At 33.8% G+C, this 22,681-nt stretch overlaps 1 protein-coding gene and 2 pseudogenes across 1 annotated transcript; 2 read left to right on the top strand and 1 right to left on the bottom strand.

The window, feature by feature from the left end:
- The first annotated feature begins 3,132 nt into the window (after positions 1–3,132).
- LOC120175485 lies at positions 3,133–5,156 on the top strand (annotated as a pseudogene).
- Positions 5,157–5,687: 531 nt separating this feature from the next.
- On the bottom strand, positions 5,688–6,994 carry LOC120175687 (profilin-1-like). Its single transcript, XM_039182277.1, has 3 exons — positions 6,840–6,994; positions 6,137–6,278; positions 5,688–5,970 (listed from the first exon to the last, which is right to left on the bottom strand). Exons 1-3 carry the CDS (start codon positions 6,956–6,958, stop codon positions 5,836–5,838), a joined length of 396 nt encoding a protein of 131 aa, XP_039038208.1. The 5' UTR covers positions 6,959–6,994; the 3' UTR covers positions 5,688–5,835.
- A 7,310-nt stretch (positions 6,995–14,304) lies between these two features.
- On the top strand, positions 14,305–16,290 carry LOC120175676 (annotated as a pseudogene).
- The last annotated feature ends 6,391 nt before the right edge of the window (positions 16,291–22,681 follow it).

The raw sequence follows: 22,681 nt of genomic DNA, 5'->3' as shown, positions 1-22,681 counted from the left end.
TGTTGAATCCTTTGTTGCAATTCCTGAACGAGAACCGATCACCTTTTATGATCAATCTGTATCCTTATTTTGCCATTGGAGACTCTTCTTTAGACCAAGTTCTGTTTAAGCCATCTCCCCAAGCCAAAGTAGATCCCAATCCTGGTTTACGTTACGACAACATGTTCGATGCTCAGCTAGATGCTGTTCATTTCACCATCGTCAATCAACGTTTTTCCTTGGCTGATCAAAATTTCGCGGACATGAAGATCATACCGGCTATCCCTCGAGAGGTTCAAGAGGAGACAAGTATGCCACCAATGAAGATGCCAGGATTTATAATAGCAACTTGATTAGTCATATTACCTATGCTTCTCGTACAACAGCCGATGAAGTTGTTGGTACTATGTCTGGTACACCTGCCATGCCTCAAGAGTCAATAATAAACCTGTGCAGTGGGATGGAGTGATAATTCCACTTAACCCAAACATTTTATTCTCTGTGTTCTACCAAATATAAAATACAATGAATGTTAAATAATGAAGCAAATTGAGGAATAAAGAAATGTGGAATGGAATGAAAATTGGATCCTAATCATTAATCAGCCTCCCATTTAACTTTTGGTTAATTGCTCTTCCCAAGTCTCCTGCTATTCACAACATTTTACTGCCATCCATTCAACTCGACTACTGTTCAACGCACTCTTTACTTAATCGTGACTTTCTAAAATTCTTTTTGTAAAATTAATGTCAAATGGATAAAAAATAAAATAAAAAAAATATGATAAAAATGATGGTTTAAAACCAACCGAAAAGTTAGGATTTCTAGCTTTTTTTTTAGTTTCAACTTTGTGATTGTGACCAAATTATAATTTTACCCTTACTAATACACGGACTTCACTCAATTATATATTTATATTTTATTTTGATAATTTAATATTAACATCCTTAAAAAATAATTTATTACTTAAAATTTTATTTTAATTACTAATGTTTTTATAATATTCTTTTTGTCAAAACAAGTATTTAAATTATTATTTCATAATAATTTTATGTCCACATGTTAAAAAGTATTGATAATGTATTTTTTTAATAAAATATTTAATATAAAAATATTATTAATGAGTTATTTTGAATTTTTTTATCGTTTAAGTTAATATATTTTATTTATTTCATATTTTTGTTAAGTTTAGGTGATTACAAAGTAATATATGTTCTAAATACTCTCAATCATTTGACAATGAATGCCCAATCAACATGTTATAGCTGCTGGTGCTCGAACCCATGACCTCTAGGAACAACAACGATTCATTTAACCACTGAAATAAATTGGTTCATGCAAAGTTGATATATTTATATATCATAGTATTAATAAGTGTAGATATAATTTAAATGTTATATTTTTAATTACGATATAATGTTTATAATTTAAATAGGTGATTACAACACTTTTAAAGATCACTTTTCAAAAAAACTACACTATACTAACCTTAATTTCAAACCCATCACAAATAGGGATGGGCATGGGACCCGAACCAAACGGGTTCCGACCCGATCGGGTCAAGTTTTTTATTTAAAAAAGGGGTTTGGGTCGGGTTTAGGATGAAAATATCCGACCCAAAAAAATATATAATTTTACCATATATATTTAGGAATAATTATAATAATACCCTACTATATATTATTTTTTTCAATTAAGTCATTTTTTATTGAATAAAAATAATATTTTTATTATTATTTCAGGTTGGGTCAGATTGGGTTTTTAAGTTATATATCGGGTTGGGTTCAGGTCGGGTGAAATCTTGTTTTGGTCGGGTCAGGTAGGATCTCGGATGGAGGATTCCTTGTTCTCGGGTCGGGTCGGGTGGACCAAAAATCTGACCCAACCCGAGCTATGCCAATCCCTAATCACAAACCCTAAATCCGTCTACTAAAAAACTTTTAATATAGCGGAACTCCTTTTTACTAAACTTTATTTATAAACATTAAGGTATGGGATTATTAGGGTTTAGGCTGGAGTCTTTCCCGTGAATATATAATGACTTTATCATTCTAGTAATACTTATATTAAAATATGAACTAATATAATTGATTCAATTTTGAAAAAAAAATATTGAAATTGGTGAAAATCAGGAATATTTTTTTGTCTATTTTTATTTATTTATGTTAAGAAAAATTCTATTACTATCATCTTTAAAATCTGAAATCAAATCAAAATTATGGAATGTTACATAAAAATTTTTTAGCTTAAAGTATGTCAATGATCTCCCGACTACATGACACTACTTTGTTGAGTCTCTTGATTATTAAAAGTTATAAAATAATCTTATCTATAGGGTGTTACTTTGTTGAGTACTCTGACTATTAAAAATTATAAAATGATCATTCAATTATTCATATATTCCAAACTCATAATTTTCCGTTAAAAAATTGAAAGTCGTCTAAGCTGGACGTTAACATGCTGAATGAGATATGATAAATCATATTTTGATGATGTCAATAGGCATCGTCGTTGCTTTCAAGCACTGGCTCGATGCCATAAGCTTTCAAGCATTGACTCGATGACATAATGTAAACAAAAACTCGATCCACAAAATACAACTCAAACGATTTTTGGTTAAGATTTTATTATATCCTAGGCAACAGGTTACCGTCTAGCTTAGACAATCGTCAATTTTTTAAATGGAAAAGGACGAGTTTGAAACATATGAATAGTCGAGCGACCATTTTGTAATTTTTAATAGTCGATGGACTCATGAAAATAACATCTTATAGTTGGAGGGTCATTTTGTAACTTTAAATAGTTGAGGGACTTAACAAAGCAGTGTCTTATAGTTGGAGGACCATTTATGTACTTTACCCAAAAATTTGTTCTCAAACGTACTTTGAAAATTTGAAAATACATGATTTTGATGGTCATGATACGTTGATTATGGTGAATAGAGTTTAAAATATTTTATTATGTAATCAAGTAGACCCTGAATCCCAACTATATCTCTAATGAAATAGATTTTTCTAAAACGGAAGATAAAATGAAGTGGGGGTGCTGTGTGAACCAACTTTAATGGTAGTAGCACAATAGCCTGTTCTTTTCTCTATAAGAGGCAGCTTGGAACCCTATTATTTCTCATTAATTATTAAGAATTTGTTAACAATGGGTTCGAGATGTTTGAAGCTTTTGTTTGCATTTTCTTTGTTGCTTCAGCTTTTAGGTATTTCTCTCCGTCTTCCTTTGTCTTTCATTATGTTTGTTCCGCTCTCGCACAACCATTTGTTTCAGATTTGCGTAGGGGAAACAAAGCAGGAGTAGCGTATGGAAGGGATGGTGATGATCTTCCATCACCTGACAGAGTAGCACAAACTGGTTGGAAAGCACAACGTTCAATCCCTCAGGATATATGATTCGAATCCCCTAGTGTTGAACGCCTTTAAAAACACCTGCGTTGAATTTATGGTGGGAGTTCATATTCTGACTTACCAGCGTTCCAGTGCCAGTCATACGTAGATTCCTGGCTCTCAAAGAGCATCCTCCCATTCTACCAGCCCACGAAGATCACCCACATTACTGTAGGTAATGAAGTAACCGAAAGCTCAGATAATGCCGCCAACTTGGTGATGGCCGCCACGTTGTTTCAGCTTTGAGAAAGGTGGGACTGCAAGATAGGATCAAGGTTTCAACTCCACTCTCCTTTGGGGTTTTGTCCAAATCATTCCCACCTTCTGAAGGGGCTTTTAGAAGCAGTCTTGCATATGTTTTGAATCCTTTGTTGGAATTCCTGGATGAAAACCAGTCACCTTTCATGATCAAGGTTTCAGCTTGATGCTGTTTATTTTGCCATCGCCAATCGAAATGTTGTTCGTTCTTCCTTGGCCCGATGTAGAAAATCGATTATCGTTACAAAAACCGGTTGGCCTACGTTCAAGAGGAGATAAGTATGCTAGTATTGAAAATGCCCAGACTTATATCACCAACTTAATTCGCCATGTTACCCAGGACTTGGTACACCTGCCATGCACAGTGGAGTTGGTTATGTCCTGGATACACCTGCCATGCCTGGGAGAGAGCTAGACGTATATATATTTTCATTGTTTAATGAGAACAACAAGACCGGAGCTGAAATAGAGGGAAACTGGGGCATATTTTATCCTGACATGTCCGCCGTATGTCACCTGAACTTCTCCGGAACAGAAACCAATTCAAATGGAAGAAGCTGGTGTGTGGCTTCTAGTGAGGCTTCCAAATCGGCTTTGCAGAATGAATTGGATTGAGCTTGAGGCCCGGAAAAAGCTTTGTTCCGCCCTTCAGCGTGGCCAGCAATGTTTTGAACCAGATGATCTACTTTCTCATGCCTCTTATGCATTCAACAATTACTAGCAGAAGAATGGGCTCACTGACGAAGCATGTATTTTTGGAGGAACTGGGATCAAAGTTTATAGTGACCCTAGTAAGTCAATTACTTTATGCAGAATCTGATTATTACGACTTTGCATGATTTTTCAGGTCTAATAACTTTCCCATTACGTTTTCTTTTTTGCATTATTCGTGCAGGCCATGGTAATTGCAACTATAACGGTAAGTAGAGGCTCTGAAACATCTCATATACCATAACAATATCTACTCTTATATCTGATTTCATTAGAGAAACTGGGATTTTTTTTTGGCAGTAAAAAGCAGCGATCCGAATGGAAGAACTTGGTGCATTGCTTCTAAGAAGGCGTCTCGAACGGACTTACAGAATGCATTAGATTGGGCTTCTGGTCCTGGAAAAGCTGATTGTTCATCAATTCAGCCTAACCAGCAATGTTTTGAGCCAAATACTCTACTTTCTCATGCCTCTTTCGCATTCAACAATTACTATCAGAAAAATGGAGCTACTGATGCTTCCTGCAGTTTCCGAGGAAATGCAATCAAAGTTGGTCAGGACCCCACTAAGTCTATACTGTTTCAGATCAACTCGCCTGTAATTATTCAATTATCTTTTATTTAGTTCATCTTTAAGCTTGGGCAAGTTTTTTGAAGTATAAAAAGCTCCAATGTTGTGATATTGCTTGCCTGGAAATACTTGTATATTCAATTTATTTGTGCAGGCTATGGTAATTGCATCTATCATTGTAAGTACAAATTCTGAAATTTCTCATGTACTATACCCTTGTTTTATGGGTGACCGCATGAGCTAAGCTAATGTTACTAAGGTAATTCTTGTGCTTATCATGCAAGAATAGCAAAACTGAAGCAGGTAATACGACCAGGTGTGTGCACGGGATTTGTAGTTTCTTTCCAATCGTTTTTAGTTCCTTTCTGTTTGAAGTTATGTTGTGTGCTAGGTGCATCATTTGAAAGAATGTTGAGAAGGTCGCCTCTAAGTTTACACTGAATAATGAGAATGTACCCCTCCAACCCCCCCCCCCCACCCAAAAAAAAAACAAGCATTCTCCTCGCTGTATCCTGTTTTATTAATGGTAGTTCAAGAAATATAAAGAGTGTGAACAATATTGATGTTAAGGTCTTCCGGTCGGATTAAAAGCAGAAAACATAATATTAGACAAAAGTACTTGGCGATTTAATTTACCCAATCCAGTAGAAAATTCATTTTAAATGTAGACAAAAGTACCTCACTTCACAATCTTGACAAAACCATCCACAAACAAGTACAGAAACAAAGCAAGGGGATCACAAGCATATCACTAAACATCAAGCCGATTGTTTCTGGAAAAAAGGTTCCTCGTGACTTTCAATACTCTAGTAAATACTGTTATTTTAGCTGAGTCAAACCATTACTACAAGAGGTGGCAGATGCATTTTCGTATAGAAAAGGAAGCCAAGAAGAAATGCAACCATTAAGGCACAACAAATAAATTAAAGACCCTCGTCAATGAGAAAATCACCGAGCCTTTCAACAATCATGTTGCACTGGGCCGGAGTCATTGGCTCATCATAGATCCCGATGATCAAGGCTAGGTTGGTCTTTTTAACAGTAACACCTCCAGGCCCCTGAAATTAAAATGACAAAAGGCTCAGAATGCACACCATACATTAGGAAAAAAATGTATAATTGATTAATCTCTTTGCATTGAACACACTGTAAAAAATGCATGTGGGCATGAGATTTTTCAGTGTTATAAACAAAATATAACTTGGAAGAAATGTACAACATCACCTTTTTCCCTCGAATGACAGCTCCAGGTTCACCTTGGATCACCATGTATTTTGTGCCACCAAGGTACAATCCGGTCGGGGCAAGTGATCCTGGTTCAGCAAAGTCATTCATGATGGCAGTGATTTCTTCTGGCTTGAACTGAATCAACGTAGAACCAGGAAAAGTTGAGAATATGTTAATCAGAAAAGAGAAAAAAGCTGAAGCATAACCCTTCGTTGTTTAATAAATAAAAGAACAACCTTTACAATCAAATAAACGGGATTTGCAGGAAATATTTCCCTCCCTTACTACCTTTATCATCATATCTGATATCATATTCATGGTCATTTGCAGAGATCCAGTAGCAAAGCTTATTTCATTTTATTAAAATGATGATTAATTATTACAAAACTAACAAATAGAAACAAACCCAGAAATTATAAGGAATATTCAGATTTTCAGGCGTGAAAAAGGCAAATCTTTCAATGCGGCAAAGAACATAAACTAATAAACCATGGCCAAAAAAGAAGTTGGAACTTTGAAGAAGAGGAAAAAGACACGAGTTTTGGTTTCAGAAAGGAGTGAACAAATGCAATCCTTACGGAGCAAATTAGATCAGCTAATACATCAAGCAGAAGAGAATTCAACCATAACAATCAGATCTCTTTACTCCACTATTTTGGAGTAAAGGGGAAGAATTTGAAAGAAGAAGAAAAGGACCATAGGGAAATTGGACCTCTGGGCCCAAACGCTGCCGTCTTGGCCGATGATGGCGGCGGCAGAGAGAGTGTTGCCTTCGATTTCACACATCAAGTGCTCGTCTACATACGTTTGCCACGACATCTTCTCCTTCCTCTCGATTCCTTTCCTTTCCTTCTTTGGTTAAGTTTTCTCTGTAACGACTGAATGAACAAAGGCAAAGCTGAGCTATGCCAGAGACACCCAGATATAGCGTCAAAACAACGAGATCCGCTACACTAATTCTTCTCTTTTCTTTTTCTTTCTAATCATACAAATATTACAATTTCCTTTTTTTTCTCTTAATTTTAGGACAAATCTCAAATTGATTTTTTTTAAATGTTAATATTTTAGACGTTAAGGTTTATAGTTAAAATATATCTATTATGTAAAATAATTTTATATTGTCTATATAATAAAAACTAATCGTTAATATATTAGTCACGTTTGAACTTATTTGATCTTATTAAGAAACAATTTGTAAATAAGATAAATATTAGTTTGAGAATAGAATTTTAAAATCGATAAATATTATTGAATAATAATTATATGAATTAAATTAGGGTATACTATCTTTTTATATAATCATCGGTATACGATCTATTAATCAGCTAATACGAATCGCGGGTATTACATAGGCAAGGTTATCCTCCTAACTTTGTTTGTTCCATTTGCAATCGACTGAATTCAAACCTCTAACATTTCTTAGAGGATTAGAGGATCTAGTGTCTCTTCTCATTAGATTAACTGGTTGTTGATACCATTTCATATCTTACTTGATTGTTTATGCATATTTTGATATGTAAAGTATTTATTTGATTATAAAAATGAAGTACCGTAAAACATTGCAATATAAGAGAGTGAATAAAACTTTTATGAAATACTCTTTATTTGAAAAATATCTTTGCAGGTATAGTAATGATTTTAAATAATTTGGTTACTAATAAAATGTCTATGAAAAAACAGGTGGAAAGAGTTGTGGCTGCAAAATGATTAAAGGAAAAGAGGGGAAGAATAAAGTATTATTTGAGCTCTTCAAATTATACTCTAAACTTATTTCAATACCTTTTTATTTGGATTAAGATATAGTTCATTACTATTAAATAGTAATGGACATGACTTTTCATATGTGATATTTAAAGGTTGGAGCTTTAATTCTTTTATCGTCACATTAAATTTTTTTATTATATATAACTATTTTCATCCAACTTTAAAATATGCATTTCAAAAATATATATATTTTAATTATAGATTGGTTTGGTTTGGTTGAATTTAGTTATAGATTATTTTTTTTACTTTTTAAATATTAATATTTAGTTCATTATTGATTAAATTAAGCTAATATTATAAAAATATCTTATAAATGTTTTTAATTTTATTTATAAAATAAAAGAATCAATTAACTTCATTTAGAAGGCTTAATATTTATTTCATTAAATTAATTGATAATGCTATATTCATTTATATTCCCCCCGTCACACCCAATGTATGGTCCGTGTAGTTCTCGACTTGCTTTGTAATCCATCTGGTTTTGGGGTCCATTCATATCTAATTCTAGAAAACGATATCCCGTTTATTTTTTCTTTATTGTTCATGCCCCGCCACCACTTCCCATCCCAATTCCCGACTTTTTTCCTTCGATAGACAATCAATTCTTTACTTTTAACATTTAAATTATTTTTTTGTTCAGAATTATACTTTGTTAGGTCATTCCTATACATTTTACGATAAATCAGGTTGATATCATTAAATTTGTTTGGTCGTTTTTATTTAATCATCAAACTTTTAAAATTTGCAATATAAATATTAAACTTTTATTTTTTTTATTGCAATAATTACCATTAGATGTCGTTAAAAATTTAATAACACATATTAAATAATAAGAAAAAACAAACTTTTTTTTTTAAATTGAAAACCTTTACTTTTCGTTTTGTTGTCATTTTTGTTGATGTTTTCTTGATCATCATCCACAACCGTTAATAACAATAGACGATCAACAATAGTAAAAAAAAGTAAATAAAAAAGAAGGGAACATAAAAATTATCGATCATAGTGTTGTCGAGTTTTCGATGAATATAATAATCATCAGAAATCTCAAATGTGGAATTTTTTTTTATCATAAGATTAATATGGTTCAATTTCAAGTTGATTCAAAGTTGATGGTGGTAGATCAAAATTCTTTCTTTAAGTTTTGGTTGAGAATGGGAGAGATTAAAAGTTTTTTTCAACGAGTTTGAATCGAACGAAAGAAAGATAAAAAAAAGAAAAATAGTAATTTGATAATCTTTTTATCGAAGAAATCACCAAACAACAATACAAATGACAGTGAAAGGAGGAACAATGACTATCAATTTGAAAGAAGCTTAGAGATTTCTTAAGGGTTTAACATGTCACAACACCTTTAATAATAGCGATTATAATGAAAGTGAACTAAAAGTTAATGACTATAATATAATTGGTGGCCAAAATAAAACATTTTAAAAACTTGGTGATCAATAGAGTAGTATTTAGAGTTTATAATTTAATGATTAAAATTTAGAGATTAATATTTAAGTTTAGGGTTTCATGTTCAGGACATGTGGTAATATTTAAACATTATTCATAGAATTAATTATTTTGTTTAACTAATCATTGATATCCGATCTATTAACCGACTAATCAAGATTAGATACTCCATAAGATGACCACCCCCAACCAATTTGCTAGCAAACGTCGAGATTCGATAAAATTAATTTTTTTTAGGGTAAATTATTCCAATGGTCACTAATGTTTGGGTAACTTTTCATTTTCACCACTGATGTTTCTAAAGTAATATATTGATCACTAACGTTATCATTTGTTACAAATTGGTCACTCGCCGTTAACAGGCGTGACGAAAAACACAAGTGGACTGTTAACAGCTGTTAACAGGCTTACCTAGATGGTATAATTACACAAATAGTCCATGTTATTTATATATTTTTTCAATTTGATCCTAATTTTAATAAATTAAAATATATTTATTTTTAATTCTTATAAATAATGATATATTTTTATACAAAACTATTAAATGATTAATCCCAACGACTTTAAAAGAAAGGAAATCAACAATTTAAAATTAGTTATAAAAACAAAAAAAATTAAAATCAAAAGTTAAAACGATTTTTTTCAAGACAAAAATAATGATAAAACACATTTGACTCATTGTCTGCCCAGTGCCATAGATTTCAATATATATATATATATATATGTGCATGTGTGTGTGTGTTGTGTGTGTGTGTGTGTGTTAAAAAACGTTTAAAATTATAATCTTTCAAGTTTTACAATACGACTTAAACTCACTGTTTCATTTTAAATGATAATTTATGAAAATTTTCGTTTTAGGTTTTACACTTCTATTTTCTTACAGTCCTCTCTAAAAATTATTAGAAAATTCAATCTAAACATTATTAAAACATGAAACAAAATCATCAACATCTTCCGACAATTTTATTAATATTATTCTTAACGATCAATGATTTTAATTGCTATCGTAAATTATTATATTTATCATGTTTTTTAAATAATTTTTTGACATTATTATTTTTATTTAATTTATATTTTCATTTGTTGAAGATGATCTCAAGTTAAAACATAATCATACCTGTTTCGATTAGATTTTAAGTATAATAAAGAATATATAATTATTCAATATAACAATTTATTTGTTTTAAATATGATTAAGATGTTGCATTTTAATAATTTTTGAGGCATGATATGAGCGGTTGTCGCCGCTCAAGAGACGGTGGATGAGGGAAAGAGTTTTGAGGGTGACGAGGTGGTCTCGGGTCTTGCAGAGCCAACATGAAATCCTTTCAGCTAGAAAAGGGATCGATCCCGGAGAATTCAAGACGGGGAAGAGGATTTCTACATGTATTTGTCTTATATCGGACCGTTATTGTAGCCGGTGGCTCAGAGGATGGCGATGTCCATATCGGAAAAGGCTTTGCCGTCGTGGTTGTATATCATGGCCTTGCCGATGGATGCATGGTCCTTCATTGACCCAAGAGCTAGGCAGAGCTTGGTCTGTATGTCTACCCCCATTTCTTTTTGTTTTAGTTGATTCATATTAAGCTTGGCAAGAGGCAGATTATATAGATAGAAAAGAGGCAAATTTGTTTGAAAAATCAGTATGCAACGAGGAATAGAAAATATATATACACAAACAAAATACTGCACCTCTATGCATGATTTTCTTGCTTTTAATAACAAACATAAATTAATGATAAATATTTTCTCCGAATATTTTTATCTTATTTGATAAGATTAATCTTTACCTCAAATATTAAACGAATAAATAGAGAAAACTCGTGATCAAAACACCTTCAACATCTCAATTTATTTTTTTATAAAACCTCTATAAATTTTGTATTAAAAACTTAAAAAATCATATTTAACACCCCTTAAATAAGTACCCGTTTTAAAGTTTGATTTCATTTTTTTAAAGCCGTTGGATTTAAACATTTAATTATTTTGTGTAAAAATGTATCATTATTTATAAGAATTAAAAATAAATATATTTTAATTTATTAAAACTAGGATCAAATTGAAAGAATGTATAAATAACATGGACTATTTGTGTAATTATACCATCCAGATAAGCCTGTTAACAGTCCACGTGTGTTTTTCATCACGCCTGTTAACGGCGAGTGACCAATTTGTAACAAACGATAACGTTAGTGACCGATTTATGACTTTTGAGACATCAGTGGTGAAAACGAAAACTTATCCAAACATTAGTGATCATTGAAATAGTTTATCCATTTTTTTATCGTCGGTGTATCAAATATTCTCGGAAACAAAAACAAATACTACTCAAAGGGATTACAAATACAAATAAAACCCAGATATACTAATTATAGGAAAACAAGAAACAGAACAAGCAGATGTAGGTGAAGACAGCAACTCAAAGTACGCAATTCCAAATGTCAATCAAGCCATCTCATCAACCATATTGTAGCGTACCCAATTAAACATGTTATACCCATAACAAATTAGGGTGAAACCCAGAGCAAAGAAATCCCCGATTAGGGCCCAAACATTAAAGAAAGCGAAGTGCTACTATATATCAAGACAACATCTCCACAATCTGATGCATGCAGGGCAGGCAGGTCTGATCCAGGTAAATCATAAACATCTCCACTTAAAGTCCCAGGTCCATAACCCTTTTCGGCTTTGCAGGTCACAATTCAACGAGGATCAGTCCAAGCTCCAACAACACAAATACTATTTCAGACAAGCCTGAAACCGTACAATAAAATCCATTTTAAATTATAAACAACTACTCCGGTTTTCACTATTTTCTTCACTTACATGCCCTACATGGAACCAAAACACGAAAATGTCAAAGTAAAAGTTGGAACAATATTATAACTGAACCAAAGATGATTAGAAGTGTCCAGCATGGCTGACCTCTTTGTTTAACAAAGCAGCTTAATTTAAGTTTGCCAAGATCATGATTATTGAGTGTGGTAGGTCCATGTAGAGATGGCGGTTGGTAGAGAGGGGATGCTGCACAAAATCTGACTTTGAGATGCACCGCAAGCCTGTCTGCCCACTCCATGTTTGCTTCATAGCTGCTATCTCCATAATGCAATGATTGCTCTCTCGTGTGAAAGGTTAAAATAACAAATGGGATCATTATCAAAAGTTGACACTAACAGTTTTTGAAATTGATTAAATTATTCGAAATTAAAACAGCTTCAATCATAAATAATTTGATTTTAATATAAGAAATTCAATTTAAATATTTAATTATAAGAAAAGAATAACAGATATTAAATGGAACTATAAAGTGAGTTCAATTCTTTATATATATATCTTAACTGAAATAAAGTATTGTAACAAATCTATTTGGTTTTCTTCTCTATTTTTATTTTTTAATTAAGGGTAACTATATGATTGATCATTTATGTTTGTATTTTGTTCACTTTTTCTTACTGATTTTAAAAAACTTAATTTATGGTTACTTTCGTTTTTATTTAATTAAGATGTGGTCACTACAGATTAACATCCATTAATAGTTAAAAGATTAGGTGATATGGTAGTTAAATATTTAGGTATAATCACACATTTGATCCCATTATTTACATATTATATTAAAATAAAGTTAGTTCTTCAACCGAATGGTGACACATGACACCAATGCCACATGACATCATTCAATTGAATTATTAAATTTATTTTAATTTATTAAAAGTATGACTAAATTTAGAGAATATGTATATAACAAGGACCAAATGTGTGATTATACCGAAATATTTAACTTTCATGTCACCTAATTTGTTAACTATTAATGACAGTGAAGTGACCACATTTTAATTAAATAAAAACGATAATGATTACATATTATGTTTTTTTAATTAATGAAGAAATGGAACAAAATACAAATACACAGATCCATTATGTAGTTAACCCTTTTAAGTATTAGGGTAAATTACACTGTTTCTCACTAAACTTTATTTTCTATCATATTTTGCTCATCGTATTTTTAATTTGTCTATTTTGCTTACTGAACTTTACATATTGAATCATTCTGCTCACTTTGCTGTTAACTTTCTGATGGTGTTATGACATGGCATAAGCATCAAAACAACGTCGTTTTAAAAAATTCAAATATACACCAAAACGACGCCATTTCAAATCCTCTTTTCCCATTGTCGTCGTCAGTCACCACATCATTTTGCATTCTGGCCACCGTCGATCGTTGTTTTTTTGCTCGAAATATTAAATTTATTACATATTTGAAGAAAACAAGTCCAAAATCTAAGTTGTTTGCCTCATTTAAAAAACTCACTACACCGTCGATCGTTGTTGATGGTAGTCGTTCGGTCTCAAAATTCATGGGTCGGTTCTTCTCAGCCCCCTGAGTCCGAGTCTGGTGGTTGTTTCACTGGAAAATGTTTGAAAATTCATGAATCTTGACTGAAATATTTCAGCTTCCTCAATTTCAATCTCCAATTTGTGGACTCTAAAGCAAGTTTTGACAAAATGGAAGTCGAATTCATACTCAAGGTGTCGAGGCGAAGCAACCAAGAAATTTGGGACCAAAAGACCACCATATACTACGATTTCCAGTGGCATCCGACCACCTTTTGTTCTTATTTTATAGTTGGGTGAACAAAATAGGAGAGAGAGTAAAGTTCAGTGAAGAACGATTTAATTTATCTTTTATATTTTTAATTATTTTATATGAAATAATAATAAAAAATGACATATCATCGCATCGTTAGAGAGTTAACGACAGAGTCAGCAAAATGATTCAATTTGTAAAATTCAGTGAGCAAAATAGAAAAATTAAAAGTACGGTGAACAAAATATGAGAGAATAAAATTCAGTGAAGAATAGTGTAATTTACCCTAATTATTATTCGTAGCAAAGTGAAATCCACGCTCTCTCGTATCCAATCTTTTGCGATCTCCTGGATTTTGTTCATTAATTTCCGTTTTCCCAATTCTTTGAAATTATTTCCTATTTTCTAAAGTTAAACAAAAATCCAGTTCCATCTGGAAAAAAAATCCAATATCTGCTTCTCGTGACATGAAGATCGAGGAATTGGATAACGCCGAGAATGATTGGGGAAACGACGGCGTTAAGCAGCTGCAGATAGTTAAAGCCGACGACGCAAAGAGAGTTCTAGTCGGAGCAGGTGCTCGGATCCTGTTTTACCCGACCCTTTTATACAATGTTTTCAGAAACAAATTCCAATCTGAATTCAGATGGTGGGACGAAGTTGACCAGGTTTCTCTTTTATCTCATCCTTAATTTCCGTTCTTCATCAATCATCTCTTTTATACAATCGGATCCTTAGCTTTTTCTCTGTTTTTTGCGATGAGAGTTTTTTTTTAATTACATCTCAGTTTCTTTAGCTGGGAGCGGTCCCGTTTCCGAAGGATGTTCGACGGCTGAAGCAATTGGGCGTTGGTGGTGTGATCACTCTCAATGAACCTTTTGAAACTCTGGTTTCCACTTCTTTATATCGTGTAAGTTTTTCTTTCTTTGCTTCTGAACATGTTTTATTAAATAAAGAATTTATTAACAGTTTGCAAATTGCGTTATTGACGTTTTTGTTTATCATATCTATTATAGAGTAAGCATGGAGATGAAAAATGGGAAATGCTAAATGATTTCCAAAACTTTTGTTATTAGTCAGAATGTTTCAAAAGTAGCTTAATTTTCTTGGGTATTGATATTTAGTTTTATTGGTTTTATGGTTTGTTGCAGGCTCACGGAATTGATCATCTAATAATCCCAACTAGAGATTATTTATTTGCTCCTTCAGTTTCCGATATAAGCAAAGCTGTGGGCTTCATTCACAGTGAGTAGATGATTCTTTTAACTATCTCCAACTCTGTTATACACGGTGGCCATCTCACTCAATTTTGTTCTCCTCCACCTCCGTTTTTGTCTGCAGAGAATGCATCTTGTGGTAGAACCACCTATGTACATTGTAAAGCTGGACGAGGAAGAAGTACCACCGTTGTGCTTTGCTACTTGGTATTTTCTGTCTATGCATAGAGCTTTGTTGACAAACTGTTGGTCAGAAACATCTAAGGCTAGCTCCAGATTTGAATTTAGTTTGTACGAGATTTAATTTGTTTTAAACTCTGCAGGTAGAGCATAAGCACATGACACCCACAGGTGCTCTTGAATATGTTCGGTCTCGAAGGCCTAGAGTTTTGCTTTCCCCCTCACAATGGAAGGTAAGTTCGATGGTGTTATCTTCTGTAGTGAATAAGCAACTCATAGAAACCCTGCATACTTTTTGCATGTTTCTCGCCCCTTTCTGTCCACATGATAGGCAGAAAAATGAATGACAGTGAAGATGATACTATAGGAACGTAGGCTTCTTTTTCATTATTTTATCTTTGTCACTAGTGACTGTGTGTGTTGGTCAGTTTTAGTTGTAGATGACGCATGAATTGCACCTTTCTGTTATTGCAAACAATATATATCTCCTCTCAAGCATGAGTGAAGTGTGCTTCTTCCCTCTCGTTTATTACTTGCTTGTAAATGGTTTTGAGCAGGCAGTTTTGGAGTACAGCAGGCACCAACAGCCAGCTACGACAAGCTCGCCATCAGCGGATGCAGTTATGATTACAAAAGCAGACCTTGAAGGCTATCATAGTACTTTTGATAATATCAGTGGGAAGGAGCTTGTGGTTATGCCCAGAATGGTGAGAGCCAGGCCCATGATAGCTAGACTATCGTGCTTTTTTGCATCATTAAAAGTTTCCGGTGTTTCTGGACCTGTGAGTGGGAGGCTACCCGAAGCACGCGCTTGCTGAGTCTGCTGCTCCTTCACCAAGACTGTTGAACGTTGCTTGTACAGTAAATGGAAACAAGTATATATTATAAAATATCTGCTCCTGTAAGTGTGAAACAGAAAGAAACCCATAAAACCAAGAAAGCTAGATGTGTATAAGATGAGTATCGATGATACATCCTCTGCACCATCTTATAAATCCATCTATGCATCATGCATTAATGGTAAGAAATAGCCTGATCCCCTGTTTTTAGCTACTTGCTGAACTTTTTTGTTTAGTTACACAGTTTTCAGTGAAACCAACTAGACAATTAGCTTGCCTTTCCAACACAAGTCCACCAAAGGGAAATGGAAGAACCAAGAAACTTGAACTGCGGTGTCAATATTTTTTCATATAAAATCTATAAAGGAATGTTAATTATTTTTTTATAGCCGTGTCAATATTTTTTATATAAAATATAAATAAAAAAATTGAATGTCATCAGACCACCCGTTCTTGTACATGGCTCATGCCAAAGGATGAGTGTTGAATTATTCACTAGCCAAACCCTATTTAGTTTTAACGTGTTGTCAAAGAAATGAAATTTCCAAGCTGAAGTTTTGAAACCTTGCTCCAATCGGTCTAACCAGCAGCAATGATTTGAAAAGGATTCGAAAAGAGATTTAACAATAAGATGTTTATGGGGGCCAGGGCCCCACACAAAAACTAACATCAGGTCTTGTTGGATGGATAGGCAGATAGAAGATGGGGTTGTAATTAGATTGACGTTTGGAGTATCTAACCCTATGTATTTCCCTGTGTTATACGATCGGGAACCTGTCCGAAGAGGCTTGGACATTGAACAAGTAAAAATAGAAAGGGACAGAGAGAAGGAAACTTCATTATTCTGGCTGGGAAAAGAACTCAAAGGGTATAGCCTACTACAAGTACTACCTATTGTATCCATCACATCTTCACTCTCACAATATTGTGACCAGAGCTTTGTTTTTTTTGCCTAAAAGACGTGGAGTTTTAACACCACTCCCTGAACCCTCATTGGTGGCCAAGGGTCCTCATTTTCATAATGCTCATATATATATATTGGCGCGGCGGGAGGGGGGGATGGGCTTATATAATATAAGCATGGATAATGTAATATAAAGGACCGCTTTGTATTGTTATATATTTGTTGGATTATCCACACCCACAGATAAAAACTTAGCTAGTGGTGCCATGTCTTGGATTAAATTATTCTTTTGTGCATGAATTGCGCAACAATCTTTCCTAACAACAACCAATTAGGTATGTTTTAATAGGAAAGAGTCTTGACTACACAGCAGCCCATCGACAGTGCGGCAAATGGACTGTCATAGTAGGAAAGAAAATGTTAGAAAAAAGGAAGGTAACTTTAGAGAGCTTCACTCTCTTAAAAAAGACGTAATAGAATTAAGCATTCCAATCAAACTAAAGGGTCGTTATACTATATCCAAAAAGCAGTGACATTGCTGTTGAAGAATCGAAAAAAGGAGGGGCAGTGGCATGTTGTGATATTCCTTATTGCACTACAAAATTCTCATTCCAACTTCTTTTTGGGACCTAAAACACTGCTAGCGAATACTTGTCTCTAGTTGCACCTAAGGATGTCATCTTTTTTATGTTCAGCAAGGCATATATCATTCGCTTTTGTTTTGGTTACATGTGGAAAGAGACACATGTCCTCTTTCCCTCACCATCCCATTCCCCACTAGGATTTAATTAACGAAGTATAATACTGGTGCAAGCTCGAATCTAAGGGGATAAATATAATAGCAGTAAAAACTTATCGAAAATTCATAAATATACACGAACGGAAGCGTGATTTTATGTTAAGGGATGAACTTAAACTTAAAAGAGATAAACTAAAATTTTAGAGGACGACACAGATTTTTAATAAAAAATATATTAAAAAAATTAAAATATATAATAATTTTAAATTTTCAGAGAAGACTTACCTCACATATACTTTTGTGCATCCCTATACATAAAAGATCATTATTAAATTATGTCAATTTCCAAAACGTGAACAGTTGAAGTCACAATTTTATTGGTTTGAGTTTTTAATTATAATTTCAGTAATACAAATTATTATTATTTAATTACTTAAAAGCAGCAAAAGTACATTTACTTTCATTAGCCAAACATTAATACCATTACAAGCACTGAATTAAAGTCCGCCATTTGTCACAAGGGAAAAACAAAAGGATTAAAACAATTGTTATGGACATGGCAGAAAAGGAGGAAATGTTAAGGATTTCTGCTGATGGATTAGGGATTTCACGGGAAAGATTGGGAGAAATGAAAGGATACCTGGAGCAGCAGAACCAATCTCTTAAATTGGGGTAAATGACTTGCGTGGAGAACCCAACAAGAGTTCCGGTTGGATTGGTTAAAGGACCGGCCTGCTTAGAAATGAACCACCAGACTGGGCTTGCTGTTGAACAGCCCAACACGTGAAGAATTGTTGGAATCAGTTGTGACTGCCAGCTGTACAGAACAAATTCTGTTAGATTTGTTTGTACTGAAGAATATAATGAACTATTGTACTGGAAAAAAAGAATCTATTATGGCAATTAATGAAATTATCATTTTTTTCTCTCAATTCTATTCTTATCAATTCCTCTAAATCCTTAAATTCTTCTTGAATTCACTAAGGTTCATAACAATTGGTAATCAGAGCTTAGTAAAGATCCAACGTCAAACTGGGTAAGCAAAAGAAAATTCAACAGATGGGTGATAAGGTGGAATCAACAGCCGTATCAAGCAGTAATGAGGAGACTGGGAATGAAGTTCGGGTTCCTAGAAGGTGGGAAGAACAAAAAGAGGAATGGGAAAACAGATTGAAGATACTGGAAAGCAGGATGGATGAGACCCAGGGATATTTGCAGAAGATATTGAGGTGTGTGTCTAAGGTGAGTGAAGAACCTGAGCAGAATACTCATGAAAAGAATGACCAGGTAATTGCTGCATCTTTACCTAAATATGAAGGAAAAAGGCCTACGCAAGTGACAGTGATAAATGAGCATGAAAAATATTCCTTTTATCCTGAAGGACCTGGAGTATTAGCTCCTAAACCAGAATGCTACAAATCATATATTCCTCAGAAACTGAACCTAGGAGGGAATAATCATCAATCTGGAAATACTTCACTTTCTAAAGACCCCTATTTGTATGAGAAAAGTGTACCAAATCAGTCATTTACCCTGAGACCTAAGATAGAACTATAGATGTTTGATGGTGATAACCCAAGGAGTTGGGTCAAAAAATGTCAAAAGTATTTTACTATTTTTGTAATTCCTGATGAACAGAAAATGGAAATAGCAGCAATGTATTTGACAGGTAAAGCTGAAAATTGGTATGATGGATATATTATGCAAAAAGGTTAAGTAAAATGGCAGGAATTCATGGAGGATGTATGTAGCAGGTTCTGTGATAAGAACTATATTAATGTGATTGAAGAATTTAGTAAGCTTTTGCAGAAATCCACAGTGGAGAATTATCAAGAGAAGTTTGAGGAGCTCAAACCATTCATGTTACAGAATAATTCTTATCTTGGGGAAGACTATTTTGTGTCTATGTTTCTGAGTGGGTTGAAGGAGGAAATTAAGCATAGAGTGAGGATGCATGAACCAAAAAGTCTGGATGAAGCTGGGAAGGCCAGGTTGTGTGAATTGTCATTAGAAATGGAAGCAAAAAAGAAGATGTCACTGCTCAAAAACAATTATCCAGGAATACATGCTCAATCACAAAAGTTTCTGGCTGCATCAAATATACAGAAGAATCCAACAATCAATTCTCCAAATAAACAAACTTTGATCGAGTATCGAAGAGCACATAATTTGTGTTTTAAGTGTGGAGAAAAATTCACTCCTGGTCATCAATGTAAACTTAAACAGCTTAATATGATGGAGGAGGAAGAAAACATAGAAGGAGATGAGGAGGAAGATAAAGAAGAAGAAGTTGAGGGTAAAGAACAAGGAGCTTTGGAGATTTTTATTAATGCTCTTACTGGCAGTGTGGGACATAATACTTTGAGACTTCAAGGAGTTATTAGAGGAAAATCTCTAAATATTTTGGTGGATAGTGGGAGTACACACAGTTTCATTACTCCTAGATGGGCAAAGGAAGTTGTGGAAGTGGAACAAACTCACCCTTTGGCTATAACAGTTGCTAATGGAGAAAAATTATTCAACACTGCCAAGAGTAACAAGTTGAGCTGGAAAATGCAAGGAAATGCATTTGAATATGATTTTAGAGTTCTGAATATGGGGGGAAGTGATATGGTGTTAGGACTGGATTGGATGAGTTAATATAGTCCAATTCTAATGGATTTTAAGGAGATGACTATGACTTTTAAAGTGGGAGAAAATGAGATTAAATTTGAAGGAAAACAGAAGGGTTCTTTAATGAAATTGATTTCAGAATCCAAGCTGATACAAATTACTGCAAGGGAACCAGAAGTGATAGGAGAAGCATATTTTTTGAGTATGGAGATAGTTGAATCCAAATTTCCAGTGGAATTACAACCTTTACTAGAGGAGTATCAAGATGTTTTTGAAGAACCTAAGAAAATGCCTCCTATTAGAAGCCATGATCATGCAGCGATTCTCAAAGAAGGAACTCAACCAATAAATCTGAGACCCTACAGATTTCCACACCCACAGAAGACAGAAATTGAAAAACAGATTAAAGAGATGTTGTCTGCCTCAATTATTCAGACCAGTAAGAGTCCTTTTGCTTCACTTGTTTATTGGTAAAGAAGAAGGATGAAACATGGAGAATGTGTGTGGATTATAGACAGCTAAATGTTGTGGCAGTTAAAAAAAAATTCCCAATTCCAGTAGTGGAAGACTTGTTAGATGAATTGGCTGAGGCTTCCTATTTTTCTAAAATAGATATGAGATCAGGATATTGGCAGATAAGAGTTAAAGAAGAGGACATTCCTAAAACAACATTCAGGACACATCATGGGCACTATGAGTTCAAGGTAATGCCCTTTGGTTTAACCAATGCACCTGCCACTTTTCAAGCATTAATGAATGAATTATTTGGTCCATATTTGAGGAAGTCCGTGTTAGTATTTTTTGATGATATTTTGGTGTATAGTCCTAATCGCAACATTTGAAGGTGGTCTTGGAAATTTTGAGGACAAATCAATTGTATGCAAAAAAAAGTAAGTGTTTCTTTGGACAAAATAGAGTGGAGTATTTGGGGTATGTAATATCAACATAAGGAATTTCTACTGATCCTACTAAGGTGGAGGCAACGCAGAAATGGCCAGTTCCAAAGAATCTCAAGTCCTTGAGAGGGTTCATAGGACTTACAGGATAATATAGAAAATTCATTAAAGGGTATGGGGAAATCAGTAAACCACTGACAAGTTTACTAAAAAAACGAGCTTTTAACTGGAATGTTGAAGCAGAAACAACTTTTAAGAAATTGAAGCAGTCTATGTGTGAAGCTCATGTATTGGCTCTTCCAAACTTCAGCAAAACATTCTGTTTGGAGACTGATGCAAGTCAACAAGGAATTGGGGCTGTTTTGACACAGGATGGCAGGCCATTAGCTTATTTGAGTAAGGCTTTGGGACCAAGGCATATGGAACTGTCTATTTATGAGAAAGAGTATATAGCCATACTCATGGTTGTATCTAAATGGAGACACTACCTAGAAAATGGTCTTTTTATAATCAAAACAGACCATGAACCTTTAAAACATCTATTGGAGCAGAAGTTAACCACTACCATTCAGAAAAATGGATTATCCAAATTGTTGGGTTTGGATTATGTCATACATTATAGGAAGGGCAGATTGAATGTAGTGGTAGATGCTTTATCCAGAAGAATTGAGGAAGAAAAAGGAGAGTGTTTACAGATGACTACTACAGTACTGATTCCTGAATGGGTGAAAGAAATTGAAGACAATTATCAAGGAGATACCTTAGCTCATAAATTTATTACAGGTTTAATCATTAACTCTAATATAGAGTCTGATTGGAAGTTAGTTAAAGGGGTGCTAAGGATAGGAATAGAGTCTACATTGGGGAACATGGGAATTTAATAAAGAAAATAATGGAGTGCTTGCATGATTCTCCTCAGGGAGGACATTATGGAGTACAAGCAACATATCAGAGAATCAAACCTTATTTCTATTGGAAAGGTTTGAAAAATCAGATGAAGACTTATGTGAAGACATGTGAAGTCTGTCAAAGAACTAAAGGGGAGAATGTAGCAGTATCAGGTTTGTTACAACATATTGCTATTCCTAATCATGCATGGGAAGTTATTACCATGGATTTCATTGAAGGACTACCACAGTCAATGAAATCCAATTGCATATTGGTAATAGTGGATAAGTACTCCAAATATGGCCATTTTTTAGCCATATCACATCCCTATACAGTAACTGAAATAGCTAGAACCTATTTGGAGAAAGTTTATTAATTGCATGGACCTCTTAAGATAGCTATATCTGACAGAGACAAAACTTTTACAAGTTTGTTCTGGAAGGAATTAATGAGGCAGCTTGG

Source organism: Hibiscus syriacus, unplaced genomic scaffold (genome assembly GCF_006381635.1).
Source record: "Hibiscus syriacus cultivar Baekdansim isolate YM2019G1 unplaced genomic scaffold, ASM638163v2 tig00003194_pilon, whole genome shotgun sequence".
NCBI classification, from domain to species: Eukaryota; Viridiplantae; Streptophyta; class Magnoliopsida; order Malvales; family Malvaceae; genus Hibiscus; species Hibiscus syriacus.
The sequence above is the reverse complement of the archived record's forward strand: the minus strand, read 5'-3'. Positions and strand labels throughout refer to the sequence as shown.

What these genes read in the sequence shown, in the direction of transcription:
- LOC120175687 (XM_039182277.1), bottom strand. Translation starts at nt 6,958, where the DNA reads ATGTCGTGGCAAACGTATGTAGACGAGCACTTGATGTGTGAAATCGAA. An exon ending in GCCCAGAGGTCCAATTTCCC is followed by an intron (nt 6,279 to 6,839) that starts TATGGTCCTTTT and finishes TTCTACGTTGAT; the next exon opens with TCAGTTCAAGCCAGAAGAAA. An exon ending in CTGTCATTCGAGGGAAAAAG is followed by an intron (nt 5,971 to 6,136) that starts GTGATGTTGTAC and finishes TTTTAATTTCAG; the next exon opens with GGGCCTGGAGGTGTTACTGT.